A 22,191-nucleotide genomic window follows, 5' to 3' on the forward strand; every position below is an offset into this window, starting at 1 on the left:
CTGTGGTGTTTATGGCATATGTAGAATGTATGAAAACAATAGCACAAAGGATGGAAGGGATGTGGAATTATATTATTCTGAGGTGATTACATTATCCATGCAGCAGTATAATATTATTTGAAAGTAGGTAGTATCAGTTAAGATTTACATTGTAAGCCTTAGGGCAAACACTGAAAATATAAAGCAAAGAGGTACAACTAATAAGTCACAAAAGGAGATATATGAGATACTAAAAAAGAATTAAATCCAAAGAAAGGAAGGAAAAATAACAAAGAATAGATGGAACAAATAGAAATAAAATGGCAGACTTAAACTCAACCACATTGAAATTACAAAAATGTAAACAAGCAGAGATTATCAGACTGGCTGAAAAAACAAAACCCGATATATGGTGTTTAGAGGAAACACATTTTGAATGTAAAGACACAGGTTAAAGTAAAAGGATTGAAAAAGACATACCATGTGCACATTAGACATAAGGAAGCTGGAGTGCCTGAGTGGTTATATTATCAGACAGAGAAGACTTACCAAAGATAAAGAGAGATGTTTTCATAATTTAAAAAAAGTCATTTTATATATATATATATATATATATATATATATATATATTCACAGAGTTTCAAAATATGTGGATCAAGAACTGAGACAGCTGGTAGGAGGAACAGACAAATTCATAAGTAGAATTGGGGACTGCTGCAGTGTTCTCTCACTAAATGATAAGACAGATAGTTAGAAAATTATTAAGGATATACAAGACATGAACCCTCTCCTCTAACTTAGTATGATTGATATTTGTAAAACACTACAACAAACAGCTGCAGAATATAGATTCTTTTTATGCACAAGCAGAAATTCATCAAGGGAGATTATATTCTGGGCCATAAAACAAGTCTCAGTATGTTTAAATAGATTGAAATCATACGGAGTACATTCTCAGACACAATGATTTTTAAGAAACAGTAACAAAGATATCTGAAAAATCTTCAATATTTGCAAATTAACACATTTTAAAATAACTCATGTGCCCAGGGTGCCTGGGTGGCTCAGTCAATTAGCATTCAACTCTTGATCTTGGTTCAAGTCATGATCTCATAGTTTGTGAGTTTCCAGCCCTGCGTCAGTCTCTATGCTGATGGCACAGAGCCTGCTTGGGATTCTGTGTCCTTTTCTCTGCCCCTCCCCTGCTTGTACTCTCTCTTTCTCTCTCTCAAAACAGATAAATGAACTTAGAAAAATAAAACAACTCATGGGCCAAAGGAGAAATCACAAAGGAAATAAGAAAAAAATCTAATTGGTAATGAAGGACAAGATACCAAAATTTGTGGGGTGCAGTTAATGCAATGTGTAGAGGGAAGACTATCGCCTTACTTACATATGAAAAGGAGAAAGTTTTATAGTAAATGATCTGAGTTTCCTTCTTAAAAGCTAGAAACACAAGAGTAAACTAAGCCCAAAGTATGTACAAGGAAGAAAATAATCAAGTAAAAGCAGAACAAGGAAGAAAATGATCAAGTAAAAGCAGAACAATGAAACAGAAAATGGAGGAAATAAATGAAAGTGAAAACTGAAAATATCAATGAAATTGATAATCATCTATCAAATCAATTACCCCCCAAAGAAAATGCTAATTACCAATAGTAAGGAAGGAAGGGAAATAGTTATAGATCCTACAGACATGAACACATGAACACATTGTGATGTGCAGATTTCTTAGATGGGTCACAAAAAGCACAAACCATAACAGAAAAAGATTGGTAAGCTGGACTTCAACAAAATTAAGAAACTAAGTATGGAAAAAAGTATATGTAGTATATGTAGTTGAAAAAAAGTTATTGTATCCAGAATATATAAAGGACTTTCACTAATCCATTAGAAATGGGTAAATAATTTGAATAGATACTTCACTAAAGAAAATATACTAATAGCCAAAAAGCATATGGGATCATAGGCAACATTATACTTCATCAGAAAACTGCAAATTAAAATAAATTACTTGTACATATATATTAAAATGGATAAAATTAAAAAGATTGACAACATCAAGTGTTGGAGGGGATCTGGAGTAACTGGAACTCTCATTCATTGGAAAATGATTTCAGTTTTTTAAAATGTTAAACATGGCATAGAAATTCCAATCCTAGGTACTTACTGGGATGAAATGAAAGTATATGTCCACAAAAGACTATTTATAGCACCTTATTCATAATAGCCTGAACTGGGGGGACCAGCCAGCCAAATGAATGAGGAGGGGGCTCAACAGCTCAGCTCACTACCCCCTAAGGTTCCTTGGAACCTGCTCACCAGGTGACCCTGTCTCATGAGGTTTTCCCTCGTCTTCTCCAGCAGGATCCCAGCCTCTTTCAACAAGCCACAGAAAGAGGCCAGGTCCAAGTGAGGCAGCAGGTAAACTGGGAAGCCCCTTCACCACCCAGGCTCTATGCCTCAGCCCTAAGAGGGGGATGATAATAGAAGTCTCTACCTCCTAGGTTGCCTAAGGATCAATTACAAAACATAGATGCCATGGTGTAGAACATTGTGCCAGTTTTTTTTAAGTTGTTTTTTAAAATTGACATCCAAATTAGTTATAATATAGTGCAACAATGATTTCAGGAGTAGATACCTTAGTGTCTCTTACCCACTTCACCCATCCCCCCTTCCACACCCCCTCCATTAATCTTCTGTTTGTTCTCTATATTTAGGAGTCTCTTACGTTTTGTCCCCCTCCCTGTTTTCATATTATGTTTGTTTCCCTTCCCTTATGTTCATCTGTTTTGTCTCTTAAATTCCTCATATGAGTGAAGTCATATGATATTTGTTTTTCTCTGACTGACTAATTGCACTTAGCATAATACCCTCCAGTTCCAGCCATGTACTTGCAAATGACAAGATTTCATTCTTTTTGATTGCCGAGTACTACTCCATTGTACATATATACCACATCTTCTTTATCCATTCATCCATTGATGGATGTTTGGGCTCTTTCCATACTTTGGCTATTGTTGATAGTGCTGCTATAAACATTGGGGTGCATGTGTCCCTTCAAAACAGCACACCTGTATCCCCTGGATAAATACCTAGTAGGGCAATTGCTAGGTCATAGGGTAATTCTATTTTTAGGTTTTTGAGGAACCTCCATACTGTTTTCCAGAGTGGCTGGAAAGCCCACCAACAATGCAAAAGAGATCCTCTTTCTTTGCATTCTTGCCAACATCTGTTGTTGCCTGAGTTGTTAATGTTACCCATACTGACATGTATGAGGTGGTATCTCACTGTGGTTTTGATTTTTATTTCCCTGATGATGAGTGATGTTGTGCATTTTGTCATGTGTCGGTTGGCCATCTGGATGTCTTCTTTGGAGAAGTGTCTATTCATGTCTTTTGCCCATTTCTTCACTGGATTATTTGTTTTTTGGGTGAGTTTGATAAGTTCTTTATAGATTTTGGATAGTAACCCTTCATCTGATATGTCATTTCCAAATATCTTCTCCCATTCTGTAGGTTGCCTTTTAGTTTTGCTGATTGTTTCCTTTGCTGTGCAGAAGTTTTTGTTTTGATGAGGTCCCAATAGTTCATTTTTGCTTTTGTTTCCCTTGCCTCCGGAGACGTGTTGAGTAAGAAGTTGCTGTGGCCAAGATCAAAGAGGTTTTTGCCTGCTTTCTCCTCTAGGATTTTGATGGGTTCCTGTCTTACATTTAGATCTTTCATCCATTTTGAGTTCATTTTTGTGTATGGTGTAAGAAAGTGGTCCACGTTCATTCTTCTGCATGTCGCTGTCCAGTTTTTCCAGCACCACTTGCTGAAGAGACTGTCTTTATTCCATTGGATATTCTTTCCTGCTTTGTTAAAGATTAGTTGGCCATACGTTTGTGGGTTGATTTCCGGGTTCTCTATTCTGTTCCGTTGATCTGAGTATCTGTTTTTGTGTCGGTACCATACTGTCTTGATGATTACAGCTTTGTAGTATAGCTTGAAGTCCGGGATTGTGATGCCTCGTGCTTTGGTTTTCTTTTTCAAGATTGCTTTGGCTATTTGGGGTCTTTTCTGGTTCCATACAAATTTTAGGATTGTTTGTTGTAGCTCTGTGAACAATGCTGGCATTATTCTGATAGGGATTGCACTGAATATGTAGATTGCTTTGGGTAGTATTGACATTTTAACAATATTTGTTCTTCCTATCCAGGAGCATGGAATATTTTTCCTTTTTTTTTTGTGTCTTCTTCAATTTCTTTCATAAGCTTCCTATAGTTTTCAGCATATAGGTTTTTCACCTCTTTGGTTAGATTTAGTCCTAGATATTTTATGGTTTTTGGTGCAATTGTAAATGGGACCAATTCCTTGATTTCTCTTTCTGTTGCTTCATTGTTGGTGTATAGGAATGCACCATATAGAGTATTGTGTCATCTGCAATGAGTGAAAGTTTTACCTCCTCCTGGCTGATTTGGATGCCTTTTATTTCTTTGTGTTGTCTGATTGCAGAGGCTAAGACTTCCAATACCATGTTGAATAACAGTGGCAAGAGTGGACATCCCTGTCTTGTTCCTGACCTTAGGAGGAAAGCTCTCAGTTTTTCCCCATTGAGGATGATACTAGCATTTGGTCATTCATATATGGCTTTTATGATCTCCAGGTATGATCCTTCTATCCCTACTTTCTTAAGGGTTTTTATCAAGAAACGATGCTGTATTTTGTCAAATGCTTTCTCTGCATCTATTGAGAGGATCATTGTGTTCTTGTCCTTTCTTTATTGATGTGATGAATCACACTGATTGTTTTGTGGATATTGAACCAGCCCTGCATCCCAGGTATAAATCCCACTTGGTCATGGTGCATACTTTTTAAAATGTATTGTTGGATCTGGTTGGCTAATATCTTGTTGAGGATTTTTGCATCCATGTTCATCAGGGAAATTGGTCTGTAGTTCTCCTTTTTAGTGGGGTCTCTGTCTGGTTTTGGAATCAAGGTAATGTTGGCTTCATAGAAAGAGTTTGGAAGTTTTCCTTCCATTTCTACTTTTTGGAACACCTTCAAGAGAATAGGTGTTAACTCTTCCTTAAATGTTTGGTAGGATTCCCCTTGAAAGCCATCTGGCCCTGGACTCTTGTTTTGGGGAGATTTTTGATTATTAATTCGATTTCCTTACTGGTTATGGGTCTGTTCAAATTTTCTATTTCTTCCTGTTTCAGTTTTGGTAGTGTATATGTTTGTAGGAATTTGTCCATTTCTTCCAGACTGCCCATCTTATTGGCATATACTTGCTCTAATATTCTCTTATTATTGTTTTTATTTCTGCTGCATTGGTTGTGATCTCTCCTCTTTAATTCTTGATTCTATTTACTTGGGTCCTTTCCTTTTTCTTTTTTTTCTTTTTTTTTTTTTTTTAATTTTTTTTTTCAACGTTTTTTTATTTTATTTTTGGGACAGAGAGAGAGCATGAACGGGGGAGGGGCAGAGAGAGAGGGAGACACAGAATCAGAAACAGGCTCCAGGCTCTGAGCCATCAGCCCAGAGCCCGACGCGGGGCTCGAACTCACGGACCGCGAGATCGTGACCTGGCTGAAGTCGGACGCTTAACCGACTGCGCCACCCAGGTGCCCCTCCTTTTTCTTTTTGATCAAACTGGCTAATGGTTTACCAATTTTGTTAATTCTTTCAAAGAACCAGCTTCTGGTTTCATTGATCTGTTCTACTGTGTTTTTGGTTTTGATAGCATTAATTTCTGCTCTGATCTTTATTATTTCCTGTCTGCTGCTGGTTTTGGGTGTTATTTGCTGTTCATTTTCCAGCTCTTTAAGGTGTAAGGTTAGGTTGTGTATCTGAGACCTTTCTTCCTTCTTTAGGAAGGTGTGGATTGCTATATAGTTTCCTCTTATGACTGCCTTTCCTGCATCCCAGAGGTTTTGAAAACTTATGCCAGTTTTTTGTGGTTTGCTAACGATGTTAGTCTGTGTGTAATCAGACTAACAAAAATTACTACAGTAATCAGACAACAAAAATGAATAAAAGGCATCAAAATCGGCAAGGAGGAAGTCAAACTTTCACTCTTTGAAGATGATATGATACTCTTTGTATAAACCCAAAAGACACCATCAAAACATTGCTAGAACTGATACATGAATTCAACAAAGTTTTAGGACATAAAATCAATGTACATAAATCTGTTTCATTTCTATACACCAATCATGAAGCATTAGAAAAAGAAATCAAGGAACTGATCCAATTTATAATTGTACCAGAAACCATAAGATACTTAGGAATAAAACTAACCAAAGAGGTAAAAGATCTGTACTCTGAAAACTATAGAACACTTATGAAAGAAAATATTCTATGCTCATGGATTGGACGAACAAACATTGTTAAAATGTCTATACTATCCAAAGCAATCTACACATTTAAGGCAATCTCTGTTAAAATACCAACAGCATTTTTCACAGTGCTAGAACAAACAGTTCTAAAATTTGTATGGAACCACAAAAGACCCTGAATAGCCAAAGTAATCCTGATAAAGAAAAGCAAAGCTGGAGGCATCATGATTCCAGACTTCAAGCTATATTACAAAGCTGTAGCCATCAAGACAATATGGTACCAGCACAAAAAAAAGACACATACATCAGTGGAACAGAATAGAAAACCCAGAAATGGATCTACAACTATATGGCCAACTAATCTTTGACAAAACAGGAAAGAATATCCAATGGAAAAAAGACAGTGTCTTCAACAAATGGTGTTGGGAAAACTGGACAGCAACATACAGAATGGACCACTTTCTTACACCACACACACAAAAAAATTTGTGAAATGAATGAAAGACCTAAATGTGAGACAGGAAACCACCAAAATCCTAGAGAAGAAATAGGCGGCAACTCTTTGACCTTGGTTGCAGCAACTTCATGCTGGAGATGTCACTGAAGGCAAGGGAAACAACAGCAAAAATGAACTATTGGGACTTCATCAAGATAAAAATATTCTGCACAGCGAAGGAAACAACAAAAATAATAGGCAGCCTAGAGAATGGGAGAAGATATTTGCAAATGAAATATCTGATAAAGTCTTAGTATCCAAAATCTATAAAGAACTTATCAAACTCAGCACCCAAAAACAAAGAATCCAGTGAAGAAATGGGCAGAAGACATGAACAGACATTTTTCCAAAAGAAGACATTCAGATGGCTAACAGATACATGAAAAGCTTCTCAATATCACTCATGATCAGGGAAATACAAATCGAAACCACAATGAGATACTACTTCACACCTGTCAGAATGGCTACAATTAACAACTCGGGAAAAAACAGATGTTGGCAAGGATGTGGAGAAAGGGGAACCCTCATGCACTGCTGGTGGGAATGGAAACTGGTGCAGCCACTCGGGAAAACAGTATGGAGGTTCCTCAAAAAGTTAAAAATAGAACTACCCTCCATCCCATCCCAGCAATTGTACCCAAAGGATAAAAAAACAAACACACAAAAATACTGATTCAAAGGGGCACATGCACCCCAATGTTTTCAGCAGCATTATCAATAATAGCCACACTATAGAAAGAGCCCAAGTGTCCATCAACTGGTGAATGGATAAAGCAGATGTGGTATACATACACAATGGAATATTACTCAGCCATCAAAAAGAATGAAATCTTGCCATTTGCAACATCGTGGATGGAGCTAGAGTGTATTATGCTAAGTGAAATAAGTCAGTTAGAGAAAGACAAATACCATATGATTTCACTCATATGTGGAATTTAAGAAACATAACAGATGAACACAGGGAAGGGAAAAGAGAGAGAGAGAGAGAGAGAGAGAGAGAGAGAAGGAAACCATAAGAGACTCTTGATGATAGAGAACAAACTGAGGGTTGATGGAGGGAGGTGAGTGGGGGATGGGCTAAATGGGTGATAGGTAGTTAGGAGGGTACTTGTGATGAACACTGGGTGTTATATGTAAGTGATGAATTGCTAAATTCTACACTGGAAACCAAGCTTACCAAGTTAATTTTAGTTAACTAGAATTTAAATAAAAATGTGAAATTAAAAAAATGTACAGTATATGTAATACATTTAGGGATGCCTCCCCCCATTTTAACATTTTTTTTTCCAAGTAACCAGTGATGGCTGGTTTCACTGCCCTGGACAAATAACTTATGATGAGCTTGTTTCTGAGCTATGCCCCTACTGAGAAGTTTCATGGTGTGTATATTTTTTATTGTGTAAAATGCAAACACCATAAATTTTTACCAATGTAACCATTTTTAAAGTGTACCGTTCAGTGGCATTAAGCACCTTCAGGATGTTGTATCGCCATCACCACTCCCCAGGTCCAGAACTTTTTCAGCACCTTGAGAGAAACACCTAACCCTTAGCAGTCACTTCCCCTCTCCCACCCCCTTGCCACCTCCGATCTACTTTTGGATTTACCTGTTCTGAGCATTTCCTATCACTGGTATCAAGGGCTATTTGCCCTTTTGTACTTCACTTCTACCACGGCATTTTATGTATTTTAAAACGACATGGAATTAGAATTGATATTTTGAGAGGTTTTGGAAATTTCTCACAGACCCGCCTCCAGGAGCTGGTTCCCTTGCGCCAGTGGGGGTGGGGGTGGAAGGAGGGTCTCTGCGTCCCTGGGGATGTGCTTTGAGGGCGGGTTGTCGCCAGGCCCTCGCTGCCAGGTGTGGTCCAGCCCCGGGGCCCCGCCCCAGCCGCTCCGGGACGCGCGCAGACCCTGGGGTATCTGGTCCAAGGACGCTGCCCAAGGAGTGTCCTCTCCACAGGCTTGTGATTTATTGTCCTCAGGAACGTCTGCCCAGCTCCAGGGGCCACACAGATCTCTCCCGCCAGGAACGTGGAAGGGACCCTGCCGCGTCGGGACCGTGCTCAGGGCCTTGGCATCCCGTCGGTAAATGGGGGTGAAGTGTGGAAGTCACCCATCCACGCAAGGTCTCTCCCTTCCAACCTCCCGCCGTGACTCCGGACCCCTTCCCTTGCCGGCGTGCGCGCCCTGGTCCCGGGATTGTGGACCCGGGAGACCCTTTCCCGGGCGCGCCCTGGTCCGGGAGACCCCGCGCGCCCTTCCCGAAGAGCTCGTTCAGTCAGCGCCCTCCGCCCCCAAACCTGAGCAAGACCCCCAGAGACACTTCTGGGGTGGGACTGGGGGATCTTGACGTCGCATTCTACCCTCCCCAGGCCGGTACTCTCGGCGTCGGATCCCGCGGAGCTCCGGGTGCGGTTGGCATGGGACCCACACCCGCCGCCCGCGCCCCCTGTGCCCTAGTACCTCCTCCGCGCCGGCTTTTTCCTCTTCTTCCCCGCGTACCTGCCCCCGATGGACAGCATGGTGCCCGCCGGCGGCCGCACAAAGGGGCGCGGACCCGGGGCGTCGCCGCCCAGCGCCAGGGAAGAGGCGCCCCCGCCCGGAAGGCTGCCTGCTGGGTGCGTCCCGACCCGTTTCCAGGACTGGAGCGCGCGTCCCGGGGGTCGGGGGCGAGGGCTGTCCGCCTCCCGGTACGAGGGCCCGCGGCGCGCGATTGGCCGGTTTCCCTCTAGGGGCCCTCAGCGCAGACAAACGCGGGCTTCCTCGTCTGCAGGTGCGTATGGCACTCGCCAGTGGCAAGTCCGCGACACCAGCCGCAGGGAGAGCGCTCTCGTCTGCGAACGAGCCCCCGGCACGAGTCGGGAGAGGGCCTCGTCCCCACGCGCTGCGCCTCCGCTCTGCAGGTCTTCCGCTCGAGAAAGCAGGACCCCCTCTCGAGAAAGCAGGACCCCCGACGGGCTCCCTCGATGCGCGGTTGGGCGCCAGGGAACGCGCTCCCTGGGAGGCGGTTCCCCAAGGAGAGACGTGTCGCGGGGGCGCGAAAGACTCAGAACTGAACCAGGAGCCCCTTTGAACCTGTGGTCGCTGCGGACAGAGGAACCCTCCCGGCCGGGCCGCCCCGACGCTCATGCCGCGGCCAGAGGAGCCTGCCCAGGAAGGTTTATTCCAGAACAGCAGTGGCTACCGGCTGACATCCAACCTCTGCATAAGTCTGTGCCCAGGGGCCATTACACTTCATTCTACCGGCTGCGTGTGTGCGTGGGTGTGTGTGTGTGAGTGTGTGTGTGATATGATTGCGTTGTTTTTGTGGGCCAGGTATTAAGTAAGTAATGGAAATGCCTCCCAGCGTTCCCACATGCAGGGGTGACAGGTAACAGGTGACAGGTGAGGTGTGGCTATCCCAGGGGGAGCTTCCTTGCCTTCCTTTAGGTCATTACCGGGACCTCAGGACTTCAAACCACTCACTTTGGCATGGGGGTGATGAACAAGAAGTGCTTTTGTTTTCTTTCTGTGTCCATAAAATGGCAACTAATCCAGGACACTTAAAAAAAAAAAACAAAACCCAGTAATTGGGGCGCCTGGGTGGCTCAGTCGGTTATGCGGCCGACTTCAGCTCAGGTCATGATTTCGCCGTCCGTGAGTTCGAGCCCGGCGTCGGGCTCTGCTGACAGCTCAGAGCCTGTAGCCTGTTTCAGATTCCGTATCTCCCTCTCTCTGACCCTCCCACGTTCATGCTCTCTCTCTCTCTCTGTCTCAAAAATAAATAAACATTAAAAAAAATTAAAAAAAAACAGTAATAAAACACATTAGTGACTCTGGATTCTTCAGAAAGCATAATGAGAATCTAAGTATTTTCCTATCAGCATCAGATTCCTACTTTGAATTTTATGAAGTTGATTAGAGTAGTGGAGGCAGAAACACCGAGCCCCAGTCTTGAGAGCACCATGCAGTCAGCCTGTTGCAGACTTCAAAACAGCACTCAAGTTTTCCAAAACCACCTCAGCAAACTCTTAACTGCAGTGGGAGGCATTTGTGGATGGGGCTGGAGGAGATGAAGGTTGGCAGGAAAGGGGTCTCAGTCTCCTCAGGACCAGCCTTGCCCGTGCAGTCCCTCCACAGCCATAGCTGAAGACCCCCAAATAAATAAAGTCCTTCTTCCCTCTCCTCCCAGGTGAGAGGAAAGGCCAGTCCCAACAAAGTCTGGAAAGGTCCAGAGATCTGGCTGCAGGTCCAGAGATCAGCACATGGAACCCTCTTTACTTCTAATGTACCGGGTGCTGAAAAAGTAGTCTCTCTTTTTTTTTTTTTTTTAATTTTTTTTAATGTTTATTTATTTTTGAGAGACAGAGAGTGAGCGGGGGAGGGGCAGAGAGAGAGGGAGACACAGAATCGGAAACAGGCTCCAGGCTCTGAGCCATCAGCCCAGAGCCTGACACGGGGCTCGAACTCACGGACCGCGAGATCGTGACCTGGCTGAAGTCGGACGCTTAACCGACTGCACCACCCAGGCGCCCCTGAAAAAGTAGTCTCTAAGTCCTTTACAATCTTTCCTCAGAAAAGACTTTTAAAACTTCTGCTTCCTGATTCAGTGGAATCTTCATTCTTAGAAACCACTTGAGTTCAGATGCTCTTGCCTAATTTCCCTGTCTGGTGTTTCTTGAAAACAGATGACCAGATAATGTATCAAACCAGGCCCCTTTCTTTAGACTTTATAACAAGGAAAACTTAGTAATAATTAATTAGATAAGAGACGTTGGTAGGTTTCCTAAAAGAACCAGGATGTGTGTTTCATTTTATGATTGAATTATGCTGTGTTCATCACTCAGCAAGGGCACTGGGTCTTGGGGCCTAGGACTCTTGCTGGAGGAGCCAATGTTGTTAGATATTAGTTAGATACCAGAATAGTGTTCTTAGGTAAATAGTGTTGGCTATTTATCAAGACTGCTGGTGAGGCAGTACAAGGCCAACCCATTTGGTTTCAGTCCTGCTGATTTGACAGCAGAAAGCTGTCAAGGGGAAAAGCATCCTGAGATTTAAGAGATGGACTCTGCCTGGGGCCAGGGTACCAGGGCCACTTTACAATCCAGCAATTGCCTACTTTCTTGAATTGCAAAAGTTGAATTCTTTGTACTAAGGCAGAGTTAGAGCGGGGACTGACAATCTGTGGTATTCTGGGAACTGGGATGTGATAGCCTGGGGGATGGGAAGGATCCTGGACCCTCCTAAACCACTCTTGCTGTGCCTGCTCCTGACAAAGGTTCTCACCTGCCTCTGTACCTCCGCATCTGCCATACATCTGGATGTGGTTGTGGTCTGGGGCCTGAGCAGGGTTCTGGACTGGGTTGGGGCTGCCTGGCTACCTCAGTTCTTTGTTCCCACTGCTTGGAGGCAGAGAGGAGGCTGGATCAGAAGCCACTGACTAGAGTCATAGAGACAGGGGCAGTAGTCATGGCAGGACTTAGAGGAAACAAATCAATTGGCATCAAAATAGTGTTTGAGATTGTGTCAGCAAAAAGTGCCCTGGCGCAGTGGCCTCTTACTGTTCCCCAAGGCCACCTCCAGGATGGTTACCTCCACCCTCAGAATGTCCCCGGGCTATAACCCTTCCCAACACCCCTCTCAGGCTGGGCCATAGAGAACAGAAGGGAACAGAAACAAATCTTCCACCCAGGCAGAACCCAGCCAGGCAAGGTGTCCACTGATTTGTCCCTAACTTCCTCCATACCCAAAGGGACATACTGTGTTACTCAGATCACTGATTACTGGATTTACATTCCTTTTGTGAAAGAAAGTTTTTACTCTGATTATTCTATTTTCCCTCATTGATTAGGTTAGGTATCTGGTTAACTGTTAAGTCTTTGGAACCCAGAGGCTGCAAGATCAGGAAACTCCACATTTGTACCTTCCAGGATGCACAGACAGCGCCTCTAGGTCCTTGGCTTGCTGCAGAATCAACTGCTTGGGCCCAGTCCTGAGCCATCTCCCAAGGGGAGAGGAGGAGTGCTTTTATGATTGAAAGAAGGATTGTTGCATTATGTTAAGAGTGGTCATCTTTGGAATTACCAGTTAGGGAAATTACCAGTTACACACACATGCATGCACACTCAGGAGCCAAGGCATGGACTGTAGTTGGATATTTCATGTTTCCTGTTTGCTCTGTTGTATTAATTCTCAGTTGCTGTAGTGACAAATTACTAATTACTTGGTGGGTTGGAACAACACAAATTCTCTTACAGTTCTGCAAGGGGTCAGCAGTTTTGCATAGGTCTTACCAGGATAAACTCAAGGTGTCAGCAGGACTGCATTTCTTTCTGGGGAAAGAACAACTCCAGGGGACAAGCTATTTCCTGTTCATTTTGGGTTTTGGCAGGATTCAGCTCCTTGTAGTTATAGGACTGAGGTCCCCATTTTTATGCTGGTTATAAGCTGAGGGCCATTCCTAGCTTCTAGAGGCTACTCACATGCCTTGGTTTATGGCCTCTTCCTCCATATTCAGTGCCAGCAGTGGTGAGTCCAGTCCTTCTCACAGACTCTTTTGCCTTCCTTCTCCATGGATTTATCTCATTAGATTGGGGCCACTTGAATAATCCCAGATAATTTCTCTGTTTAAAGGTCAACTTATTAGGTAACTTTAATTCTATCTGTAACCTTAATTCTCTTTTGCATGTAGAGCAATATATGCTCAGATTGTGGGGATTGGCATGTGGCCATCTTTGGGGTGCCATCATTCCACCTGCCACAGTTACTTGCCCAGGAGAGGGAGGACTTATGGGGTGGTAGAATCTCCATATGATAAGTTTTACCTGATTCTGCTAAATAATTTTCCAAAGTGGTTGTGCTCACTGAACACTATTCTGTTTCATTGATCTCTTTGTTTATTCTTTTTTAAAAATTTCTTTTTAATGTTTATTTTGAGAGAGAGAGAGAGAGAGAGAGAGAGAGAGAGAGAATGAGAGAGAATATGAACAGGGGAGGGGCAGAGAGAGAGAGCCAGAGACACAGAATCTGAAGCAGGCTCCAGGCTCTGAGCTGTCAGCACAGAGCCTGATGTGGGGCTCAGACTCATGCACTGTGAGATCATGACCTGAGCTGAATTCAGACCGTCAACTGACTGAGCCACTCTTGTGTCCCTGTGTATTCTTATGCCCATATCATCTGTCTGTGTTATTGTAGGTTTTATTAGTCTTAATATCTGGTAGTGTAAATCTTCTTTTTTACTCTTTTTTTTAGATTGTATTTGCTATTTTAGTCTTGCATTTCCATATACATTTCAGAAATAACTTGTTGACTTCCACAATACCTGCTGGAATTTTGAATGGAATTGCTTAGATTCTATAGATAAGTTGGGGGCAGAATTAACATTTTGTAATAGAGTCTTCCAATCCATGGACAAGTAATAGTTTTTTTTGGTCTGGGTCTTCTTTAAGTCTCTCAATAATGTTGTATGTTTTTTTTTTTCTTGCACATATTTCATTAGGCTTTTTCCTAAGTGTTTGATTTTGCATTTTAAAATGTTTATTTATTTTTGAGAGAGAGAGAGAGCCAGCAGGGAAGGGGCAGAGAGAGAGGGAGACAGAAGATCAGAAGCAGGCTCCACGCTAAAAGTAGCGAGCCAGATGTGGGGCTCGATCTCATGAACTGTGAGATCATGACCTGAGCTGAAGTTGGATGCTTAACTGACAGCCACACAGGTGCTGCACTTTGATAATTAATCATAATAGTTACTTACAGACTTCTTTGGATTTTTTTAGTGTTCATATCATGTAATCAATAACTAATGACAATTTTATCTATTTCCTTTCTTTTTCTTGCCTTATTGCCTGGGTGGCATCTCCAGCAAAACATTCAGTGCAAATGGCTATTTGTATTTTGCTTCCAGTCTCCAGGAGAAAGATTTTATGACTTCACCATGAAGCCTGATGTTTGGCATAACTGTTTTGAAGATACATTAAAAGATTAAATCATTTTCCTTCTATTCATATAGTTTGCCAAAATTTTTTTCTTTTTATTATGAATGGATTTTTAATTTTATACAATGATACTTCTGCCTCCACTGAAATGATCATATGGGTTATTTTTGTTTGTTCTGTTGATATGGTTAATTACTTAAGTTGATGAAAAAAAAATTTTTTAAGTTTATTTATTTTGAGAGAGAGAGAGCAAGCAGGGAAGGGACAGAGAGAGGGGAGAGAAATCCCAAGCAGGCTCTGCACCGTCAGTGCAGAGCCCAATGTGGGGCTGGAACTCATGAACTATGAGATCATGACCTGAACTGAAATCAAGAGTTGGACATTTAACTGACTGTGCCACCCAGCTGCCCCTACTTAAGTTGATTTTTGGATACTAAACCAATCTTGCTTTTCTAGAATAAGTCCATTTTATCACATTGTACTATCCTTTAATATTGTTTTATATTTTGATAGCATTTTACATTATTAGGTTTAATTTTATAATATTTTGCTTAGCAATTATACACTAGGCTTTAATTTTCCTTTTATTTACTGTCTCTGTCCAGCTTTTGTATCAAGGTTATGCTAGCCTCAGATACTGAGTTGGGAGTATTCCTCTTCTTCCCTTTTTTTGGAAAAATTGATGCAAGTTTGTGGCATTTGACCCTTGGTGCTTGGTAAAGCTACTCAACCTGGAGTTTTTGGCTAAAAGTGACCCAGGCAGGAGGAATGTAGAACCTGCCTGTAGTGGAGCCAAGGAGTAGAGATAGAAGGAGGCATCTGAAGGAAACAAAGACAGAACTTGCAGCACTTTAGCTCCTTTGCGCCTCTCAACATGAAAAGGACATGGTATCTGAGTCTGGAGAAATTTCCTAAACCTGTGCCCACAAGTGGCTGGCTTTCCTCTGATATGAACCATCATCAACTGTCAAACTATAAACTCCCTCATTTGCTCTTTTGTTGTACTTGTCATATTAATAGTTTAAATTAGAATGCTTTAGGAAACAAATAATTGGAGGATCTGAATCCCAAGGAGACTCCCTGAAGAGAGTCTGACTTCCTGCTGTTTCCTCTCAAAGTGCTCACTCTTTCAGGCACTGAGAAGTTGAGCAGAATGAAGCTGATCAGATGCAGATGATAAGCAGTGAGTTCCACCCCCTGGGGAGACAGAAACCGGAAATCTAGGCCATGATTCTGTGGAGAAGTGAGCCACTCTGTGTGCTCTGGCCACAACAGTATTAAGGTAGAAACTAGTAATGGGGTGTACTGTTACAGTAAGGTATAATAAGGTGTATAATAAAGGATAGATAGATAGATAGATAGATAGATAGATAGTAGCTAGAGAGTACCTAACTATAACATCCAATAACAACGAGCCCAGATCCTAACTTCTAAAAACAGCTTTCATCCAAGAAACCAGAGCTCTCTGGAGAGGTGAATGATTCCAGGGCCATATTAGGGAAATTACAAGGTAAACCTTGGAACATCTAGTGCAAAAAGCAAGGAGGTGCTCACAGAGTGACTGTAGACATGTCACAGAGACACAGGAGCCAGCCTGGGTGGCATCCTATTGTTCAAGTCTGGAATAGTCTGAGCATCAAAATAAACAGTGAGATAACAGACTGTAATGCACTGAGTAAAATAGGAAGCTGTAACAGCATTCAGGTATAATTACATAAGTGATTACATTGACAATTCTCTGAGGAAGGGGATATTTACATAGTTTGAAAGTATCCCCCCAAAAAATGCTTAGTAATTTCAGAAGAGAAAGAGTATTATGATGGACACCCCCGAGACCCCAGCTTCAGTGGGTGATTGTCAGTGGTACAAGGAGAAGCTGCATGCCTCCTGCTAGGACACAGGCACAGCACCACCTAAGGATCTTTGTCATGGAAGGAGAACCTTAACCTATCATGAGGACATGTCAGACGATCCAGATGAGGGACCTTCCACATTCCACAAACAACTGGCCTGTGATCCTGGAAAGTCCCCAGGAACTGGTGACAAGACACTGAGTGCAGCAGGGATGTTGAGGGGCCCCTTTCACTTTGCAAGGTTCCTGGGATGTTGGATGAGAGTCGAGTGTATTCTGAGGAATAGGTGTCAGCTCTACATCCATGGCAACTCCTGATTTTCATGGATGCACCACAGTTGTGTAGGAAAAAGTTCTTGTTTCTGGGAAATATGTGTCAAAGTATTCAGGGGTGATGAGGTGTCAGTTTAGCAGCTTTCTCACAATTGCATGTCTAGATTTTCTCTAAGTTTGTGATTATTTCAAAATTACAATAAAAAAGTGGAATTTATAACTTTCCCACTAAGAAGACTCCAGGCATAACTGGTTTCATTTGGTAAAATCTATCAAAAACCAAAAGAATAATTGGGGCACGTGGGTAGCTCAGTTGGTTGAGTGTCCAACTCTTGATTTCAGCTCAGGTCATGATCCCATGGTCATAGGATTGAGCCCCATGTTGGGCTCAGTGCTGAGCATGGAGCCTGCTTAGGATTCTCTCTTTACCTCTGCCCCCTCCCCCCTGCTCACATTCTCTCTCTTTCTCAAAATAAAATAAAGAAAAATTTAAAAACCTAAGGCAGATTTAAAATCAATGTTACACAAAATCTTTTAGAAAATAAAGGAGGGAATACTTTTCAGATCATTTTATGAGCCCAGGATAACACTGATACCAAACTAAACAAGGATATCATAAGAACAGAAAATTGCAAATCAGTATCCCCCCATGAACATAGACAGAAAAATCCTCAACAAAAATACCTGCAAATTGATTCAGTAATACATAAAGGAATAATGTATCACCACTTCCTTATTGTGTGACCTTGGGCATTTTACTTAACTTCTCTGAACCTCATTTTCCTCACATACCCTCTCTGAGGATGGTGCCTGCAATGTTGGTTATAGTAATTTCCCCATCCTTGTCTCAGTGGTAGGCCTAGGGTTTGGGCCAGTATGAGGACCCCAGCCCACTGGTCACAGCCGTTGAATTAAGGAGCAGGCACGCTACCTAACCTAGACCAATCAGTTTCTCTCTTCCTGGAACTCAGATCTTGAGCAGACACACCCAGGGACCAAAGGCAGTGGTGAGAGGGTGTGATGGTGGCACCCACAATTCTTGAAGCAGCCTGGACTCCATCTTAACCAAGTGTCTATTTCTACCCTCAACACAGTGAGGAATGGCCCTCATTCCCTCACTAAATCCCCATTTGCTTTGGTAGAGTTAGTTTCTCTTGCTTCCAGCACTTGTCACTGCAGTCACAATGCTCCAGACCCTGTCGTTGGAGAGGAGGTGCCTGGACATTGGTGAAAAGGGTGGGACTTAAGGAAGGGCACTGAGGGGTGAGTCCCTGACAGCAGGTCAGATGGTCAGCCCTGAGGGGAGTGACCTCCTCAGGGTGGGCAGTGGAGGGAGCAATATTTATATGAATGTGGCTGAAACTTGCCAATTTTCAATGGCTGTCTGATCACATGGCATCCCTTTCTGTCCCCTAAACCAAGGGGTGATAAAAGATTTTGTAATTAAGAGTCTGACTCTTAATTGCAAAAGTTTTTGATGTTGGACTGCTGACAGCGTTCCAGTCTCACCTCCCTCTTTTCTTCTGTCCCATGTCTGGGCAAGCTGGTGAGACAGATCAGTGTTCCCTCCTTTGGCAGGTGGAAGATCCAAACCAAGAAAGTCCCTGCCCACAGCAGGAACTCTCACCGTGGCTCATCCCTGGCCACAGTAAAAGGCCAGGCTAGTCTCCTTTCCCTGTGCTTTCAAGCCATTTTCGGTACTGCTTGGGCTTTACACTCACTGAAGGCATCTAGAGGAGGGTTTGGGGATGTGAGTGGGGGTACAGGGAGATGCTCGTTCATCATGCCATGTTGTAGAGATGGGCTGGGGAATCCCACATGGGATGGATAGAGCTGAATGGGTGAGGATGCTCGGAAGGTTGTGTGGGACCAAGGTTTGGGGCAGAGAAAGGCCATGGCTGGAGGGGGGATTGTATCTGCCTGTAGTCCAATCTCCCAAGCTCTGGATGGGGTAGTTGAGTTGAGGAGCCCCTTCCAAACCTCATCTTCTCTTGGACTCTGTCTTTGTTGGATGCTGTGCCTTAATGCAAAGGAAAGGCTCCTATTGTCTGGATCCACATGCAGGTAGGGGCAATGGGAGGTTATTCTGTAGGAGGTTGCAGGAAGCTGAGCCATGGGGGTGGCTCTCAAGCTCCTAGGACCTGTTCTTCCACAGACACTTATCCAGGAAAATGTCCCAGGTCCTCCATTTTTCATTAAATAGATATTGCATGAGCGCTTTTATGCTGGGCAGTGTGCAGGTGCTAGGAGAGGGACAAACTTACATCCTGGGGCCACTCGACATGTGTGGGCTCCCCCAGAAAGTACCAGTGGCTTTGTGACTGCATAGGTTGGAGGGGCAGCAGTGAAGGCCCACCAAAGGACCTGGGCCACCCTGGGTAGGCAGGAGCAGGAGTAACTTTCACTGGCTGTGAAGCCCTGGACTGGCAACATTGGCTGCAGATCCTTGGTGTCCCTTGTGCACATGTTCTCTTGAGCATCTCAGGGGAGGTGTCTGGGGAGGGCAGTCCCAAGTGTTGCAGCTGCAGCTCTGTGGCTGCTCTCTGCAGCACATGCCTCTCATATACACACATCTGGTCACAATGGCTGCAGCTGAGTTTGAAGTCCCTGGAGGTTGGGACTCAGAGGGCTGGTCTGCGTTGTAGAGGCACTTTTCCTCTTTTGGGGGCCCTCTGGTGGACCTTACAGACAGGAGTGGCTGACCGGGGTTGCAGGAACCAGAGGTCTGTCCTGGGGCTGTGGCTCTTTGGGGCCAAGAGAGTGGAGAGGATGTGCCATCTTAGGCTGTATAAAGGGGTGCACCAAAGACTTTCCAGTTAAAGGTCTAACCAGGATTTTGTAAAGACTATAAGAGTGAGGGGCCCCTCCATGGCTTGGGCTAAGGGTGGAGGAACCAGAGCATTGAGCTCCAGAGGCCAGAATTGACAAGGAGGAGGTCATTGTGACTTTGACAGGGACAACTCCAGGAACACTGCAGTTTGTTGGTTGTGGACAGAATGGGTGGAGATGCCTCCAGCGATGGGCCCAAATCTATGGATAGCACAGGAGGTAGGGCAGAGGTGGAGGGCCGAGAGGCCAGAGGGTTGGAGTTTGAATGCCAGGGGTCTTGGAGTTCCATGATTGAAACTAAATGATGGAGGGCAGTCATTGGTCAAGGCAAGGTGTAGAGTACCTCAGAGGTATTGGGGGCTGAGAAGGGTTGATCAGCAAGATGGTTGGGGCTGAGCAAATCCAAGCCCCCTGAAGCCAGGGTGTAGGAAGGAGCAGCTTGTGGATACTGAAATTACCAACAATGAGGGAGGGAAAGAGAGACAGACACAGGCAGAGACACACAGAGAGAGCCAGAGAAGGGGAGGAGAAAGACAGAGAGAGACAGACAGAGACAGAGAGAGATAATCAGAGAGACAGAGACAGAGAGAGATGGAGACAGAGATGGAAAGACAGAGAGAGAGAGAGTTGGAGAGAAAGACAGAGAGTCTGGAAAACCATGTTCCCTTGGAACTGCTTCTTAGTAGGCTTGGTACATTGACATTTTGCAGTTTAACAAATTTTGAGTTTTGAAAATTCTATGGCTATATGGCTGATACTCTGATATTCTCACCAGTGCTGTTGATTCCTTAGAACTTGGGGAAAATGGGCACTTGAGCACATTAGAGTAGCAACCCCAACTCTGGAAGCACTGGAGGAGCAACATCAGGTTCTGGGATGATGGTCTTGTCTTGGGGGATCCTGCCTAGAGGATGAAGGGTTTTGCGGTGAGGAGATTTTGCCATTTATTGATGGAGCAGCACTTCATTTTCTGGGCTGTGGTGCCATCTAGCGCTTTGCTACTCAGAGTGTGTTCCACAGACCAGCAGCTTCAGCAACCACAGGGAGCAGTCAGGAATGCAGATTTCTGGGCTCTGCTCCAGAAGCTGACTCAGAATGCTGGGGTGGGGGTAGGGCATCCCTAACCCAGCACTAGGCGGGAAGCATTCTTCTGTCTGGAGACCTTTGTTGAATTCAGAAGAGTGAGCATGAAGGGGAAAACAACAGAGGCTTCCTTCCCCAGGAGAAAAGCAGGGCAAACCCACATTCCATTTGTTAAAATACTCTTTTTTATTTTATGGATTTTAGATTTTATCATACCTGTTCTTTTCTACAGATAATAACTGCTGAATCCCTTACTTCACTGTAAGAATGTATGAGAGGACATTCTGTCTTCAGCTGCACATCAGTATCACCTGGGGGGAACTTTTACTACATACTGACCTCTGGCCCCCATCCCAGAGACCCTAATGTGCAGCTAGGGCTGAGGCTGCGGAGAGACCGTCTGGGCTGGCAGCTGACCAGGAAGGAAAGATGAAGAAGCACCTGCCTGCTGTCCTCACAGGCAGGCAAAGTCTGAGCATTAAGGGAGAGTCCAAGGGCGCCACTGATGCAGCACCTGTCGTGCTCCCAGACAGTATTTTTCTTCTTAGTCCATATGCATGAAGTTTTTAACTACATATAATCCGTTCTGTTTTCTGTAACCACTGAAGTATCATCTGTAACAAAAGAATCTTCTAAGCAATCCAGATTTAAAAAGTATACGTAATTTTCAGAAAGTCATTTTAATTTGTATAATGCCTTATCTTGTAAAGTAGATTGTATTGCTTGAGGTTAGTTGCCCTGGATGGTAATATTTCAAATGACAACCTTCGGAATAGATTTTGTGTGATTTCTTTGATTGAATGGAGAGCTCTTTTGAAGAATTTGCAAGTTTTCTGGAGTCTTTGTCTCACGCCCTGCCAGAAGCCCAGATCCTCATGCGGCCTCGGGAAGAAATGGGAAGAGGGAAGATTCTGGCCTCATGCTGAGGCTGGGGAGCAGCACAACAGGAAGTGTGTGGATTGAACCACCACCATGGAAACCAGGACACCGTGGGCAGCAGGTAACTGTGCTGGGAGGAGGCAGCTGGCCTGTGTCAAACAGAGAGGTCCTGAGGCCGACCTTGTCTAGGTCAGAAGGAGCCCAACCATGAGCCTTTCCTGCCCCAACAACTGCACAGACCCCTTTACTACCCAGGACAGAGAAGCAGTAGTGCCTCCCAGTGTCCATGGAAGGTGGGCCATTTCGAGTCATCTTGATGCCCAGTGGAGGTGGCACGCAGGCAACAAACAATGTGGATGGAGCAGGTGGTCTGTGCCCACACTCCTGCCCTGCCTCTTGTCCTACACTGAAGCTCATGGAAGGGAGCAAGGCTCAGGGGGAGGTCCACAGAGGCCCGGTCTAGGTTGTGCCTAGGGGCACTGCATGCCCTACTGAAGCCCTACTCCCAATAAATGGTATTTGGAGATGGGGCCATTGGGAGATAATTAGATTTACAGAAGGCCAT

General features: G+C 43.9%; 1 protein-coding gene and 1 long non-coding RNA gene across 3 annotated transcripts in view; one reads left to right on the forward strand and one right to left on the reverse strand.

Moving 5' to 3' along the window:
* The window catches only part of LOC147577686 (uncharacterized), a 67,589-nt gene extending 57,864 nt beyond the window's left edge, over nt 1-9,725 (reverse strand). For both annotated transcript variants that reach the window (XM_086676242.1, XM_086676241.1), the window contains exon 1: nt 9,264-9,725. In XM_086676242.1, the coding sequence (XP_086532368.1) occupies nt 9,264-9,322 (59 nt within the window). In that variant the 5' untranslated portion in view covers nt 9,323-9,725. The remainder of the gene's footprint in view (nt 1-9,263) is intronic.
* Nucleotide 9,726: 1 nt separating this feature from the next.
* Nucleotides 9,727-21,543, forward strand: LOC147577687 (uncharacterized). The gene is made up of 2 exons (XR_015240540.1): nt 9,727-10,009; nt 20,980-21,543. It is a non-coding gene; the product is annotated as an uncharacterized LOC147577687 (long non-coding RNA).
* Nucleotides 21,544-22,191: the final 648 nt, after the last annotated feature.

Source organism: Puma concolor, chromosome C2 (genome assembly GCF_028749965.1).
Source record: "Puma concolor isolate L17-30 chromosome C2, mPumCon1.1.hap2, whole genome shotgun sequence".
NCBI lineage: Eukaryota > Metazoa > Chordata > Mammalia > Carnivora > Felidae > Puma > Puma concolor.